Source organism: Schistocerca nitens, chromosome 5 (genome assembly GCF_023898315.1).
Source record: "Schistocerca nitens isolate TAMUIC-IGC-003100 chromosome 5, iqSchNite1.1, whole genome shotgun sequence".
In the NCBI taxonomy this organism is placed as follows: Eukaryota; Metazoa; Arthropoda; class Insecta; order Orthoptera; family Acrididae; genus Schistocerca; species Schistocerca nitens.
Genome location: NC_064618.1, coordinates 17,407,797 through 17,424,979, shown reverse-complemented (window position 1 = coordinate 17,424,979; position 17,183 = coordinate 17,407,797). Strand labels below are relative to the sequence as shown.

The 17,183-nt window shown below is 41.8% G+C and overlaps 1 protein-coding gene across 1 annotated transcript in view; it reads right to left on the bottom strand.

Annotated features, from left to right (window-relative positions):
- Positions 1–14,310: 14,310 nt before the first annotated feature.
- LOC126259829 (testis-specific serine/threonine-protein kinase 3) overlaps positions 14,311–17,183 on the bottom strand; it is a 136,534-nt gene continuing 133,661 nt past the window's right edge. Inside the window, exon 3 of the mRNA XM_049956873.1 lies at positions 14,311–15,223. Coding sequence (XP_049812830.1) covers positions 14,707–15,223 — 517 coding nt within the window. The 3' untranslated portion in view covers positions 14,311–14,706. The remainder of the gene's footprint in view (positions 15,224–17,183) is intronic.

Below are 17,183 nucleotides of genomic sequence, written 5' to 3'. Positions count from 1 at the left end.
CAGAAATTAGCTAGAAGAGATAAAAATATATTCTTTAATGAACAGTGCAAGGAAGTTGAAGATAGTAACGTGATGGGGAAGACAAGAGACCTTTATAAGAAAATTAGAGAAATTAAAGGAAAATTCCAGGCAAAAATTGGAATGATAAAAGATAGAAACGGGAAAGATCTGAGTGAAGCAGAGGATGTTAAGGAAAGATGGGCAGAATATGTAGAAGACCTATACAAGAAAGAACTGCATCATGACAGGGCTCCTACTGCTGATGTTAATGTTAATTTAGAACTAGAGCCAGATATTTTGGAGAGCGAAATCCAGTGGGCCCTTGAAAATATGGCTGATAACAAAACTAGTGGACATGATGAAATACCAGCAGAATTATTTAAAGTCACTGGAAAGGATGCAGTGAAAGTGCTGCACTCAATATGTCAAAAAATATGAATCACGCAGCAGTGGCCAGAAGACTGGAAAAGATCAGTATTCATCCCCATTCCAAAGAAGAAAAGTTCTAAAGAATGCTCAGATTACCGAACAATCGCACTTATTTCACATGCTAGCAAAGTTATGTTGAAAATCTTACAAAATAGACTTCGCCAACATCTAGATCGAGAGCTGCCAGAAGAACAAGCTGGATTTAGGAAAGGAAGAGGAACTAGAGATCAAATTGCTAACATTCGGTGGATTATGGAAAAAGCGAGAGAATTCCAGAAAGATGTGTACCTCTGCTTTATTGACTACGCCAAAGTCTTTGACTGCGTCGATCACAACAAATTATGGATCGTACTGAAAAACATGGGTGTACCAGATCACCTCATTCATCTGATGTTGTTGTTGTTGTGGTCTTCAGTCCTGAGACTGGTTTGATGCAGCTCTCCATGTTACTCTATCCTGTGCAAGCTTCTTCATCTCCCAGTACCTACTGCAACCTACATCCTTCTGAATCTGCTTAGTGTATTGATCTCTTGGTCTCCCTCTACGATTTTTACCCTCCACGCTGCCCTCCAATGCTAAATTTGTGATCCCTTGATGCCTTAAAACATGTCCTACCAACCGATCCCTTCTTCTAGTCAAGTTGTGCCACAAACTTCTCTTCTCCCCAATCCTATTCAATACCTCCTCATTAGTTACGTGATCTACCCACCTTATCTTCAGCATTCTTCTGTAGCACCACATTTCGAAAGCTTCTATTCTCTCCTTGTCCAAACTGGTTATCGTCCATGTTTCACTTCCATACATGGCTACACTCCATACAAATATTTTTAGAAACGACTTCCTGACAATTAAATCAATACTCGATGTTAACAAATTTCTCTTCTTCAGAAACGATTTCCTTGCCATTGCCAGTCTACATTTTATATCCTCTCTACTTCGACCATCATCAGTTATTTTACTCCCTAAATAGCAAAACTCCTTTACTACTTTACGTGTCTCATTTCCTAATCTAATCCCCTCAGCATCACCCGATTTAATTTGACTACATTCCATTATCCTCGTTTTGCTTTTGTTGATATTCATCTTATATCCTCCTTTCAAGACACTGTCCATTCCGTTCAACTGCTCTTCCAAGTCCTTTGCTGTCCCTGACAGAATTACAATGTCATCGGCGAACCTCAAAGTTTTTACTTCTTCTCCATGAATTTTAATACCTACTCCGAATTTTTCTTTTGTTTCCTTTACTGCTTGCTCAATATACAGATTGAATAACATCGGGGAGAGGCTACAACCCTGTCTCACTCCTTTCCCAACCACTGCTTCCCTTTCATGCCCCTCGACTCTTATAACTGCCATCTGGTTTCTGTACAAATTGTAAATAGCCTTTCGCTCCCTGTATTTTACCCCTGCCACCTTCAGAATTTGAAAGAGAGTATTCCAGTTAACGTTGTCAAAAGCTTTCTCTAAGTCTACAAATGCTAGAAATGTAGGTTTGCCTTTTCTTAATCTTTCTTCTAAGTCGTAAGGTTAGTATTGCCTCTCGTGTTCCAACATTTCTACGGAATCCAAACTGATCTTCCCCGAGGTCCGCTTCTACCAGTTTTTCCATTCGTCTGTAAAGAATTCGCGTTAGTATTTTGCAGCTGTGACTTATTAAACTGATAGTTCGGTAATTTTCACATCTGTCAACACCTGCCTTCTTTGGGATTGGAATTATTATATTCTTCTTGAAGTCTGAGGGTATTTCGCCTGTCTCATACATCTTGCTCACCAGATGGTAGAGTTTTGTCATGACTGGCTCTCCCAAGGCCATCAGTAGTTCTAATGGAATGTTGTCTACTCCCGGGGCATTGTTTCGACTCAGGTCTTTCAGTGCTCTGTCAAACTCTTCACGCAGTATCTTATCTCCCATTTCATCTTCATCTACATCCTCTTCCATTTCCATAATATTGTCCTCAAGTACATCACCCTTGTATAAACCCTCTATATACTCCTTCCACCTTTCTGCCTTCCCTTCTTTGCTTAGAACTGGGTTGCCATCTGTGCTCTTGATATTCATACAAGTGGTTCTCTTCTCTCCAAAGGTCTCTTTAATTTTCCTGTAGGCAGTATCTATCTTACCCCTAGTGAGACAAGCCTCTACATCCTGACATTTGTCCTCTAGCCATCCCTGCTTAGCCATTTTGCACTTTCTGTCGATCTCATTTTTGAGACGTTTGTATTCCCTTTTGCCTGCTTCATTTACTGCATTTTTGTATTTTCTCCTTTCATCAATTAAATTCAATATTTCTACTGTTACCCAAGGATTTCTATTAGCCCTCGTCTTTTTACCTACTTGATCCTCTGCTGCCTTCACTACTTCATCCCTCAGAGCTACCCATTCTTCTTCTACTGTATTTCTTTCCCCCATTCCTGTCAATTGTTCCCTTATGCTCTCCCTGAAACTCTCTACAACCTCTGGTTCTTTCAGTTTATCCAGGTCCCATCTCCTTAAATTCCCACCTTTTTGCAGTTTCTTCAGTTTCAATCTGCAGTTCATAACCAATAGATTGTGGTCAGAATCCACATCTGCCCCTGGAAATGTCTTACAATTTAAAACCTGGTTCCTAAATCTCTGTCTTACCATTATATAATCTATCTGATACCTATTAGTATCTCCAGGATTCTTCCAGGTATACAACCTTCTTTTATGATTCTTGAACCAAGTGTTAGCTATGATTAAGTTATGCTCTGTGCAAAATTCTACAAGGCGGCTTCCTCTTTCATTTCTTCCCCCCAATCCATATTCACCTACTACGTTTCCTTCTCTCCCTTTTCCTACTGACGAATTCCAGTCACCCATGACTATTAAATTTTCGTCTCCCTTCACTACCTGAATAATTTCTTTTATCTCGTCATACATTTCATCAATTTCTTCATCATCTGCAGAGCTAGTTGGCATATAAACTTGTACTACTGTAGTAGGCATGGGCTTTGTGTCTATCTTGGCCACAATAATGCGTTCACTATGCTGTTTGTAGTAGCTAACCCGCACTCCTATTTTTTTATTCATTATTAAACCTACTCCTGCATTACCTCTATTTGATTTTGTATTTATAACCCTGTAATCACCTGACCAAAAGTCTTGTTCCTCCTGCCACCGAACTTCACTAATTCCCACTATATCTAACTTTAACCTATCCATTTCCCTTTTTAAATTTTCTAACCTACCTGCCCGATTAAGGGATCTGACATTCCACGCTCCGATCCGTAGATTGCCAGGTTTCTTTCTCCTGATAACGACGTCCTCTTGTTAGTCCCCGCCCGGAGATCCGAATGGGGGACTATTTTACCTCCGGAATATTTTACCCAAGAGGACGCCATCATCATTTAATCATACAGTAAAGCTGCATGTAAAGCTGCATGTCCTCGGGAAAAATTACGGCTGTAGTTTCCCCTTGCTTTCAGCCGTTCGCAGTACCAGCACAGCAAGGCCGTTTTGGTTAATGTTACAAGGCCAGATCAGTCAATCATCCAGACTGTTGCCCCTGCAACTACTGAAAAGGCTGCTGCCCCTCTTCAGGAACCACATGTTTGTCTGGCCTCTCAACAGATACCCCTCCGTTGTGGTTGCACCTACGGTACGGCCATCTGTATCGCTGAGGCACGCAAGCCTCCCCACCAACGGCAAGGTCCATGGTTCATGGGGGAAGATTCATCTGATACGGAGTTTATACCTTGACCAAGAAGCCACGGTGAGAACTACGTATGGAACAGCGAAATGGATAAAGATTCAGAAAGGGGTCCGGCAAGGCTGCATACTGTCACCGTACTTATTCAATCTGTATGCAGAACATGTCATGAGGAATGCGAGGCTAGATGAAGGAGAAACAGGAATTAAAATAGCTGGAATAGATGTAAACAACCTCAGGTACGCGGATGATACGATCCTGTTGGCAGAAAGTGAAGAAGAATTGAGAACACTCTTACTGATGGTGAAAGACGAAAGTGAAAAGGCTGGTCTTATGCTGAATGTGAAGAAAACGAAAATTATGGCAACTACACCTACCAATTCGTGGGATATAGCAGGAGAAACCATGGAGGTAGTGACCACATTCAGTTATCTCGGTTCCCAGGTCTCTGCTGACGGTGACTGCAGCCATGAAATCCGGAGACGCCTGTTGCTCGGTAGACAGGCGATGTCAAACCTTGACAAGGTTATAAGGTCCAGAGATATAACACTAGCAACAAAGATACGTATTGTGAGGGCTATGGTCTTTCCATTTGTGATGTATGGATGTGAGACCTGGACCATTAGAAAGGCTGAACGGCGAAGAATTGACTCCTTCGAATTGTGGTGTTGGAGGAAACTTCTTAGAGTTCCATGGACTGCAAAGAGAACCAACAGATCAATACTGGAGAAAATTAAACCAGATTTCTCCCTGGAAGGTCTAATCTTAAAACAAAAGCTGACCTACTTTGGACACACAATGCGAAGGCATGCCTCGCTGGAAAAAACATTAATGCTGGGGAAGATTGAAGGAACTAGAAGAAGAGGACGTCAGAGGATGAGATGGATCGATGGCATCACAGAAGCAATGCGTTCCAACCTGGAAGGTCCACGGGAGAAAATGCAAGACAGGAAAAGGTGGCGTGATTTGGTTCATGGGGTCACGAAGAGTCGGAACCGACTAAACGAATAGAGAGAGAGAGAGAGACAACGATCTGAAAGTAAGGGGGAGGGGTGGTGTTTCATGATAATTTGGAAGGTGAGTGATGGTTTCTCACGACAATTTAGAGTGGTGGTTGTCTTAGAAGATCTTCCAGATGCATTTTCTGTCAGTTGTGGCTCTGTGATCTGTGTGTTTCAATCACCAAGGATGTTTGCCAGTCCAGCTATAAGATCCGTAATTTAAGAGCTTTTCATAGTGGGTGGTGTTATATCCACAGATTACCACCCACGTGCAAACAAAATTTTTATTCGGTGGAGCAAGGCCACCACTTAATTTTACAGAAAGATGAACTTTCTTCGAAAACAACAGGCTGTTTCTCCTACCTCCAAGCCATAGAATGTGCCACCTTATTGAACTGGAATATTAGTAACTGAACTGAATTTACGTTCCTTTGTCGTGTTTTCTCTCGACGCTTTCCGGTGGATGCCGAGGAAGTAGACGGGCGCAGAGTCCAGGGTCGATGGCCGGCGTAGCAAAGACGTGGCACCTGGACGTTCCGGCTGAGTTGAAGTATCTTCTGAGCGATAGTCCGCGGCGGGTCGAAAGACGCCTGTTTCCCTTCTTCCGACTATTGAACACGGCGGCTCCAGTCTTCCTCCGCTGGTTCCAGAGTGATGATTGGCGGCCGTTGGCGATCCCTGACTGGTGGATGGTGATACCATAGTGTGACATCCGCGCCGGAAAAAGGCTCGTGGCCGTGCATAGTTCGCGGCTGATTGAAGGAACGCCTCTAGCGCCGGCTGGTGGAACGCGCCGGCACTAAGTTGCAGGCGGCGCTTAACTAAAAAATGGTTCAAATGGCTCTGAGCACTATGGGACTTAACATCTATGGTCATCAGTCCCCTAGAACTCAGAACTACTTAAACCTAACTAACCTAAGAACATCACACAACACCCAGCCATCACGAGGCAGAGAAAATCTCTGACCCCGCCGGGAATCGAACCCGGGAACCCGGGCGTGGGAAACGAGAACGCTACCGCACGACCACGAGATGACGCTTAGCTCTGCCGCGGTAGCCGACCGTTGCATTTGTGTGGCTTAGAGGTGGGCCAAACGGTTATTCTGGAGTAACCGTTACCACGGCACCAGTTATTCTTTGATAACCGGTATTTTTGACGGTTATCAATAACTGTCAAGTTATTTTTCACTACCGAATACCGAATACTCCGACGGGGCTACAGTTAAATAACGACATACTGTAGTTAGAATCCATCAGTTTAGTTATCAGTATAACTGCGAGTAGTGCGAAATGGCAGGAATGTATGAATCGCGTCATAACCTTAGCTAATTAACTCCGGGTACATTTCAGCTGATGTTAGAACGATTATTAGTGTTTCATATTATATGAATGTAGGCCTAGGTTATCGGTCGCTATTACAAATATTATCCTCGTAGCTGCAAGAGAAAGTAAGCGGAACTTCGCCATAGCTCTGTTTAAGTAAAATGTTAACATCATGCGTTTTTTAAGTATCAAGTAATACGTAAACCGAATACTGTAGGTTAAATTCGAAGCTTAATTTCCTGTGCTGCTCACTTAATTGAATAAGTGTACAGCCTTGCAAAACAGCAACAAAAATATAAGTAATGTAACAAACTCGTTTATGTCTGTCCTGTACAAGATAATCCTATTGGGGAAAGTGTGAGTACGCTAATCCAAGTTTTATGTGAGATTTGGAAAACTGCTCGATTTCTCCAGCTACAACATATGTATAACATATGAAGACATGCAGATCGAAAAGGTTGACAGTGTTACATTTCTGGGACTACAACTCGATAGTAAATTCAGTTGGGAAGGGCATACCACAAACGGAGCAAAAGATTTTAGCATGTAAAAGTGTGTAGGAACCTGTTCGACGAACTTTGTATTCTAATCACTGCTTCCTAGTATATTTATTCCTAGTATATTTATTCCGGAGGTAAAATAGTCCCCCATTCGGATCTCCGGGCGGAGACTACTCAAGAGGACGTCGTTATCAGGAGAAAGAAAACTGGCGTTCTACGGATCGGAACGTGGAATGTCAGATCCCTTAATCGGGCAGGTAGGTTATTAAATTTAAAAAGGGTAATGGATAGGTTAAAGATAGATCTACTGGGAATTAGCGAAGTTCGGTGGCAGGAGGAACAAAATCTTTGGTCAGGTGAATACTGGGTATGCCGGAGTAGGTTTAATAATGAATAAAAAATAGGAGTGCGGGTAAACTACTACAAACAGCATAGTGAATGCATTATTGTGGCCAAGATAGACACGAAGCCCAAGCCTACTACAGTAGTACAAGTTTATAAGCCATCTAGCTCTGCAGATTATGATGAAATGTATGATGAAATAAAAGAAATTATTCAGGTAGTGAAGGGAGACGAAAATTTAATAGTCATGGGTGACTGGAATTCGAGAGTAGGAAAAGAAAGAAAAGGAAACGTAGTCGGTGTATATGGAATGGGGCTACAAATGAAAGAGGAAGCTGCCTGGTAGAGTTTTGCACAGAGCATAACTTAATCATAGCTAACACCTGGTTCAAGAATCATAAAAGAAGGTTGTATACATGCAAGAAGCCTGGAGATGCTGACAGGTTTCAGATAGATTATATAATGGTAAGACAGAGATTTAGGAACCGGGTTTTAAATTGTAAGACATTTCCAGGGGCAGATGTGGACTCTGACCACAATCTATTGGTTATGAACTGTAGATTAAAACTAAAGAAACTGCAAAAACGTGGGAAATAAAGGAGATGAGACCTGGATAAACTGACTAAACCAGAGATGGTACAGAGTTTCAGGGAGAGCTTAAGGAACAATTGACAGGAAGGGGGGGAAGAAATACAGTAGAAGAAGAATGGATAGCTTTGACAGATGAAGTAGTGAAGGCAGCAGAGGATCTAGTAGGTAAAAAGACGAGGGCTAGTAGAAATCCTTGGGTAATGGAAGAGATACTGAATTTAATTCATGAAAGGAGAAAATACAAAAATGCAGTAAATGAAGACGGCAAAAAGGAATACAAACGTCTCAAAAATGAGATCGACAGTAAGTGCAAAATGGCTAAGCAGGGATAGCTAGAGGACAAATGTAAGGATGTAGAGACTTATCTCACGAGGAGTAAGATAGATACTGCCTACAGGAAAATTAGAGAGACCTTTGGAGAAAAGAGAGCCACTTGTATGAATATCGACAGCTCAGATGGAAACCCAGTTCTAAGCAAAGAAGGGAAAGCAGAAAGGAGGAAGGAGTATATAGAGGGTCTATACAAGTGAGATGTACTTGAGGACAACATAATGGAACTAGAAGAGGATGTAGATGAAGATGAAATGGAAGATACGATACTGTGTGAAGACTTTGACAGAGCACTGAAAGACCTGAGTCGAAACAAGGCCCCGGAAGTAGACAACATTCCATTAGAACTACTGATGGCCGCGGGAGAGCCAGTCCTGACAAAACTCTACCATCTGGTGAGCAAGATGTATGAGACAGACGAAATACACTCAGATTTCAAAAAGAATATAATAATTCCAATCCCAAAGAAAGCAGGCGTTGACAAATGTGAAAATTACCGAACTATAAGTTTAATAAGTCACAGCTGCAAAATACTAACGCGAATTCTCTATAGACAAATGGAAAAACTGGTAGAAGCCGACTTTGGGGAAGATCAGTTTGGATTCCGTAGAAGTGTTGGAACACGTGAGGCAATACTGTCCCTACGAATTATCTTAGAAGAAAGATTAAGGAAAGGCAAACAGAAACCAGATGGCAGTTATAAGAGTCGAGGGGCACGAAAGGGAAGCAGTGGTTGGGAAGGGAGTGAGACAGGATTGTAGCCTGTCCCCGATGTTAACACTCTGTATATTGAGCAAGCAGTAAAGGAAACAAAAGAAAAATTCGGAGTAGGTATTAAAATCCATGGAGAAGAAATAAAAACTTTGAGATTTGCCGATGACATTGTAATTCTGTCAGAGACAGCAAAGGACTTGGAAGAGCAGTTGAACGGAATGGACAGTGTCTTGAAAGGAGGATATAAAATGAACATCAACAAAAGCAAAACGAGGATAATGGAATGTAGTCGAATTAAGTCGGGTGATGCTGAGGGAATTAGATTAGGAGATGAGACACTTTAAGTAGTAACTGAGTTTTGCTATTTGGGGAGCAAAATAACTGATGATGGTCGAAGTAGAGAGGATATAAAACATAGACTGGCAATGGCAAGGAAAGCGTTTCAGAAGAAGAGAAGTTTGTTAACATCGAGTATAGATTTAAGTGTCAGGAAGTCGTTTCTGAAAGTATTTGTATGGAGTGTAGCCATGTATGGAAGTGACACATGGACGAAAATAGTTTGGACAAGAATAGAAAAGAAGCTTTCGAAATGTGGTGCAACAGAAGAATGCTGAAGATTAGATGGGTAGATCACATAACTAATGAGGAGGTATTGAATAGAATTGGGGAGAAGAGGAGTTTGTGGCACAAGTTGACAAGAAGAAGGGACCGGTTGGTAGGACATGTTCTGAGGCATCAGGGGATCACAAATTTAGCATTGGAGGGCAGCGTGGAAAGTAAAAATCGTAGAGGGAGACCAAGAGATGAATACACTAAGCAGATTCTGAAGGATGTAGGTTGTAGTAAGTACTGGGAGATGAAGAAGCTTGCACAGGATAGAGTAGCATGGAGAGCTGCATCAAACCAGTCTCAGGACTGAAGACCACAACAACAACAACAACAATGGAATTTGTTGCAAGTTCTTCAAACCAATAGCTCAATACATAATATTAGTACTAGAAATAGGAACAGTAATCTACATAAAGACCTAAAATGATTTACCTTGGCCCAAAAAGGGATCCAATATTCAGGAACTTGTGTTTTCAATAAACTGCCAGCAAGTCAGCAACCATTAAAAACTTGGTTTCATATAAAGCACGGTTTACAAAGAGTTTGAAAGACTTTCTGATACAGAAGTGTGCGATTCCACCCGTCTGTTTTGATCCATGACGTCATAAATACGGCGGAAATGGCTATTCTGTCTCCTATGACGTCACTACATACACACGGCAACAAACACGAAGGTACTTATAAATAAGACCATAACATCTCCGCCGGCCTGGGTGGCCGAGCGGTTCTAGGCGCTACAGTCTGGAACCGCGCGACCGCTACGGCCGCAGGTTCGAATCCTGCCTGGGGCATGGATGTGTGTGATGTTCTTAGGTTGGTTAGGTTTAAGTAGTTCTAAGTTCTAGGGAACTGGTGACCTCAGATGTTAAGTCCCATAGTGCTCAGATCCATCTGAACCATTTTTTGAACCATAACATCTCCCTCCAAAAATAGAATGAAACTAACGGGCCAACCGCGGGAAGTCGGGGTTTTAGGGTGAGGACGAGCTAAATACAATAGTAGAAAAAAAAAAAAGAAAACATACCGCGATCCCAAAACACAAAATGTCGAACAAAAAGAAAAAAAATTACAACATTCTTCTACACCAACAAAATCTGCAGCAATCGGAGCTATATAGGTCAACCATAGGCGACGATACCAAAACACCAATACCTACAACTAAAACGACGAAAATTGGAATCGGACAGGACATTTTCCTTGACCTATATAGGTCATGACTACCAAAACACTAACACGTGCAACTACAAAATGGGAATCGGTCATTTCCCGTGACCTATAAAGGTCCACCACAACTACTGATGCCAAAAAACCAACACCTAGAATTGCGAAAAATAAAACCAAAACTACAACATCAAAAATCAACAAATCAAACATCCTTACATAAATTACCACATTCAATACTCCATAAATACACAAAACATCACAACTAGAAAAAAAAGACGGTTGCTTACCACCAGCAAATTCTGGCGCTGCAAACTAGATCAGCCAGCCCAATCCCCCCCTCCCCCACATACACAGTCACATTAAACTTCTTACCACACTACAAACAACAAACCAAATTTATTGAAAAAAATTCAAATACTTACGTTTGGAATTACAAACACTGTCGCCAAAAAGCTCAAATAAACCCAATACAACACACACACACACACACACACACACACATACACACACACACACACGCACACACAAACTCGGACGCTTCCATTGATCCCTCCTCCTACTCTGTAGATGAATACCTTAACAGAGACTGTTAGACCAGCTTAAGTAAAAATTCTGCTATATTTCAGTTTTGACAGCACTTCGTCACAACAGTCAAGATCGGGTATTCTGCGTATGATAGATTTATTAAAAGTGCATAACTATGTTTTATTCTGACAGTGCATCAATTCTATAAATATTAGCAGTTACTGTAATATATTCACATATTTTGACAATCTCCCAGCAAATGATGAGGATAGTAATTATTATATTCAAATGGTTTATGTTATACTTTTTGGCATGTTATTTGTCATTCGCAATGGCCAACTAACTATCGTCTATGGAAGTATCACCGAGTCAGGAACACAGACACACTATTATTCCGTTACCAGCTTCCAGGTTACCTATAGTGGTGGCCCGATAACTGCCAGAGAACGAGAACTGTGAGCCAATACAGATAATTGCCAGAGAAAAGCACCGATCTCTGACACTTATTTCGATAGTCTCTCGGTAGTGACGTCATGCGATACTAGCACATGTAATCTGCATGGAGAGGTGGTGAAGAACACCCACCCTCCCCTTCCCCCAGGGAGAGCCGCCATCTTCAATAAATTTGGCATCAATTCAGAGTGGCATCAAACGAACATAGATAATGCAACAGATCTACTCTCGTGAGACCTGTCTTCCTGTTCGTTATAGTGAATGGAGCTTCATACCTCACTGGTCATCCTGATATCCTAATGTTCAACCTCAGAACACACTATTATTCTCTAGACCTTCAGAGATTCGAAAGTTGCGTCACCAAATGTTCGTCGTAAGTGGAAAGGAAGCGGTCTTTGACTTAAAAAAGTACACGTTTTATTGGAAAATACTACGTATTAAATGATGCATTCTGCGTCTTAAGACAAAGTCGAGCCGTAGCAGTATCAGCCGCAGTGGCTTAACTGCAATATTCTCGTCTTTTGGGCATTCGTCGGTTTTAACAAGAAACGTTTTCATCAGAATATATTTCACTCAAGGATTTAGAAGGTGCTACCGATTCAAAAAATGACGAGTTTAAGTCCCTTTCTTCGGGACATCCTTATCAGAGTCGGACATTTCCATTTCTCTGAACTTCCTGGCAACATAAAATTGGGCAGCACCACTGCGAGGCAGCACCACTGCGAGTGTATTCTAATCACGTACATACACGTTCGACTTCATCATTTCCTTGTTCTCATTGTCATGACAGAACTGAGAGAGGAATTTTGGATGTTTTGTGATCGTCAGTCGAGGTTCAGCTACGCACGCGAGCGCAGGACACATCGTGTACATTTGTGCTTTCCGTAGGAGCATCTGCCAAGAAGGCAATATTAGCTGTGTTTGTACCCGACTGAATAGTGTTACTTACATTTAGAGCTTGGGCGTTTATTCTCTGCATTTGCTTTTGTGTGAAAAAAGTTTCCAATGTTCTAGCACACCACCATAAGGGCTCCTTTCGCCTGGTTCATTTTAGTCTAGACGAGTTATGACCCGATTCTGTCGAGCAACACGTGTTTGAGTTGAATACCACTTCAATCGCGTGAGAAGCAATTTTGCGCAGGGTTATGGCTCATTTTTCTTCATTTCACTGGACTATTTCAATTAGTGACCGTTTTGTACAGTAGGTGATTAGTCAGTGCAGCTCCAGCTACAGGGTAATTTCATACACACATCCAACTTAAACGAAAATCTTCGCGCGACTTCCCGCCCTTCTATGTGAACGCTCGCGCGCGCGCGCGCGCGCGCGCGCGCGCACACACACACACGCACACACACACTCACACACAAGCGCCCGCGCACGCACGCCCACACAGAAACGCTAATGGAATTTCAGTGATGTATATATAAACAAAAATTTAGACTCTTTCAGTTCTTCCATTTTAAACGCCTGTACAGTGTTGGACTTTCAGAAATAAACGTATATTTTCGTATTCTTGAACTATCGACTGTAAGCGTTAAGAATCAAATAAGTGTTTCGTTTTCAGGGAAAGAAACGTCAAGTGGTCATCAAATTTGGCTAATGTAGTTTTCGAGGCATTTCACCAGAGTGTGGTAAAGTTACGGGCAGCCGATACCTTGGACCAGAACTTCAAACTGCTATAACTGTCCGCACTGTAGAAATAATGTGGTATCCTCGAGTGTGTGACAGATACGTCATATCAGTGTGCGCATTCCGTGATACTGGTGCTGGAGAATAATCCGGCGAGATAGTAACGATGCCTGTACTACGCGAAACTGACTTCCATTTGGCTGAGGCAAGACTTGTTCTACCTTCGGAAATAATGCTTTGCATGGAGCTTTGTTTTCATGTTTTAGTTACGCTTTGTTATGTGTGGCTCACTCTGGAAAATATCATCACATTCGTCAGCTAACGTGTTAAGCTACCTTTATTATTGTAATCTGCCCTCGATTTATAGATGGTTCAAATGGCTCTGAGCACTATGGGACTTAACATCTATGGTCATCAGTCCCCTAGAACTTAGAACTACTTAAACCTAACTAACCTAAGGACAGCACACAACACCCAGCCATCACGAGGCAGAGAAAATCCCTGATCCCGCCGGGAATCGAACCCGGGAACCCGGGCGTGGGAAGCGAGAACGCTACCGCACGACCACGAGATGCGGGCTCGATTTATAGAAATCATTGTAGTTTCTCAAGAGGCAAGCTGTCTTGGTGTATGTAAATCTCAGTTTGTTGAGTTCCAAGAGTAAATCGCCAGACTGCATATTACTAATAATTTGGCCACTCCAGAATTGATTTCGTATTTAATGAGATACTACCAGAGCGCAGAGACATATTTTTCATTCAATTTTGTGACCGGAGCCATTCGTCAAAGAAATTTATCTCGAAAAAAACAACGAAAAAAAAACAATGCAGTTAGTTGAGAACAAAGGAGAGATACGCCGAAATAAAGATTTTATTTATTGCAGTGCTTCCAGAAAAACTAAAATCGTATATTGTTCGCTAAATTGCTTTCCGTTTTGAATAAAGTACAGAAGGTAAATAAGATCGAATGAAATCTATTATGAAATGGTAATACACTCCAAGACGAGCGCTGACACAGAGTGCGTGAAATATATGTTATTGTACGTTTCGAATTTTATTAGATTTTTCAGTTTCCGCCACTATCTGCACCATTTCATATTCCCAGGTGAGCATTCACCTGTTCAGAAAGCTCGCAGGAAATAGAATTATGTGGGTAAAAGTTTTAACTTGCAAATGCAATCTTGTCAGAAGATATAAGCGTAAGCATAAGAATCCATTGATGTCAATATTGTGGGTGGTTCATTTTGAGAGACATCTTTCCACAATAGAGAAAAAAGAAGGCGACGCAAATCAGAAATTAATCCTCACAATAGCAGTTTGGTTCCATGAGATTCTCGCCTTTAGGCTATAGTCGCACTTGACTTGACGCTGTTCGTGACGTTCTGCTGAACAGGTTGGAAAGCTTCCGCAGACAGCCACGACGCGTCAGCGCGCCTTGCTGGCGACTGAACTCGGTGGAGGGGCGGTGGCCCGCGACACGACCGACCCCCTGGACTGGAAGCTGACCGAGGGCAGCGGCGTGGTCCCGCTTCTCGTCGCCAGGGAGCGGTCCTTCCGCGCCCGCAGCCACTCGTGGATGAGGATGCGGTCCACCGTGATGCGCAGCGTTATGTCCGGCTCCAGGATGTGTCTCACCAGGGCCTTGGCCTGAGCCGACAGCGTGTCCCGCACGCGCGTTCGGAAAACCCAGTTGCGCTCCATCTGATCCTTGAGAAGCCTGCGGAGATTCGAGTCATCGAACGGCATGCCGGCGTTGAGCATAATGTACAGGATGATGCCGAGCGACCACACGTCGGCGAGCTTCGGGTTGTAAGGGGTCCCGCTGACAACCTCCGGAGCCGCGTAAGCTGCCGAACCGCAGTACGTGTGGCTGAGCACTCGACGTCCATTCTGGTCCACGCAGAACCGCGCGAAGCCGAAGTCCGCAAGTTTCACGTTGAACCTGTGACAGTATGTCGTAATTCTACAATCGAACGAGACTGTCTGAAAACAGCTGTGAAATACATTATAAAAATACAATTAATTTGAATATATGGTAAATAACTACAGATTGATTTCTATTAGGTCCTCATTCGAGACGAGACTCAAACAAATAAGACAAGTCCTGCACTGGCAACTCAATTTTCACCGAACATCTCTCTGGCAGTGGAACCCTGTTGGGGTAAAATTGTGCTTTTTGGTTCCAGATGTGATGGATCGTATTAAGCTGAAGGTCGTGCTATCGACTCAGGTCAACTGGCCATGTTGCTCAAAAAAATATGTAAGAGACATAAAGCATTAATATCCTCAGATATAACAAAATACAAACTATTTGGATCATAGTAAAAAGTGATACAAGATAGATCATAGGAAAAAATGAGACATGTCAAACGAGTTTCGTTAAATGTAGATAACGAACAGACCAAAGGTAGCGTAAAAGTGACAGGCGATTTTAATAACAAATATCTGTCATTAGACTATAATTTATGTTTGAACATTTTCTCTGTGGATAGTCGACTACTCTGATAAAACTGAATTGCATTCTACATTATCAACTATGCTATAAATCAATCTTCAAATGGTATCAATCAGATCAGTGAAAATATAATCAGTTGTTTATTTTGGATTTCCGCCGTATTGGATGGTGCGACTGCAGCAATGTGATGATATTCAATTATAAATAAATTAGTCTTCGGCTGCAAGGATGGTTTTTAAACTACTTTTTTGCAAGAAGTAATTAGAAAACAATCTTACAGCCAGAGACTAATTTAGTTGTAATTGCCAGTAAGCAAATGTTGTTCAGCTGAATTTTGTGACATACGAATTTACTCGTGTAATGAACTTTCTGTAGTAGGTTTCTCCATGCAGGCTTCTCAGTGGTTTGCAGACAATGTTTGTAAGTGTGGAAACAACTGAGGCACTGAAACCCATAATACTCCAAACACAGAGACAGTCTTGAGAAAAATAGATATTCGTGAAAATCAGATTTGTAGGCAAACTACCAGTCTCATAGGTTTGACTTGTTTTTTAACTAAGTATAAGCTATTTCCCGCGAAAAAAATAATGCGCCCACTTTGTTATGAAATTTGAATTAATATTTGCGAGTATTTCTATTAATGTTAATTCACCAAATTTTTGCTTGTAAGCTAGTGACAACAGTGTCTTTTTGAGTTTTAGTTTACGGTTGTAAAACATGTAATTAATGTGAATCTAGAATTACAATATTAAAATCAGATACTGTATGCTCCACGTACACAATTATTCCAGCATTCCTCGTTCCTCTTTATTATTTTCATAACTACATGTTGTGGCTTCAGGTTCAGACAAAACTGTCTGTCCATTTCAGGCATGAAATCTAACAGTTTTGTTACGTCTTTCGGTTTCAAGGTTGATATTTGCCTTGCAACTACGTACACGGGTAATAGATTTTGCAAGGCATATACAGACTGTGAGGAAATGACAAATTGTGGTCGTCCTTGTCGCGATTTGCAGAAAATTTTGGTCTCCCAAGACTCCAATGGATAATATGTTACTTTAAATATCAATCTGTGGCAAACTTTTGAAAATTTTATCAGTGTAAAATTTCTTAAATGTACATTGTTATGATGTACATCAAGGTTTGGTTTGGCAGTGATGGCGTTAACACTTGTAAAGGTTCTGAAATCATTTGTACCAGTTTTACAGACTATAAAAGGTTTAGGTAGCCTTGCTTTCTGTGTAATTTGACACTAACCGTCAGGTGAGAAAACTGAAACAGTTATCCTCTTCAATTTTTCGATACGACCGCAGTCAGCATCACATGACAGAAAAGTGTGGCCGGGAACAAAATTGTGCTTTGTGCCCCTCGGGCGTATGTGGAAGTGAATACCAAAAAAATCGGCGAGACAGGTTCTTGCGAATGTTCATATATAGAATATGGGCCT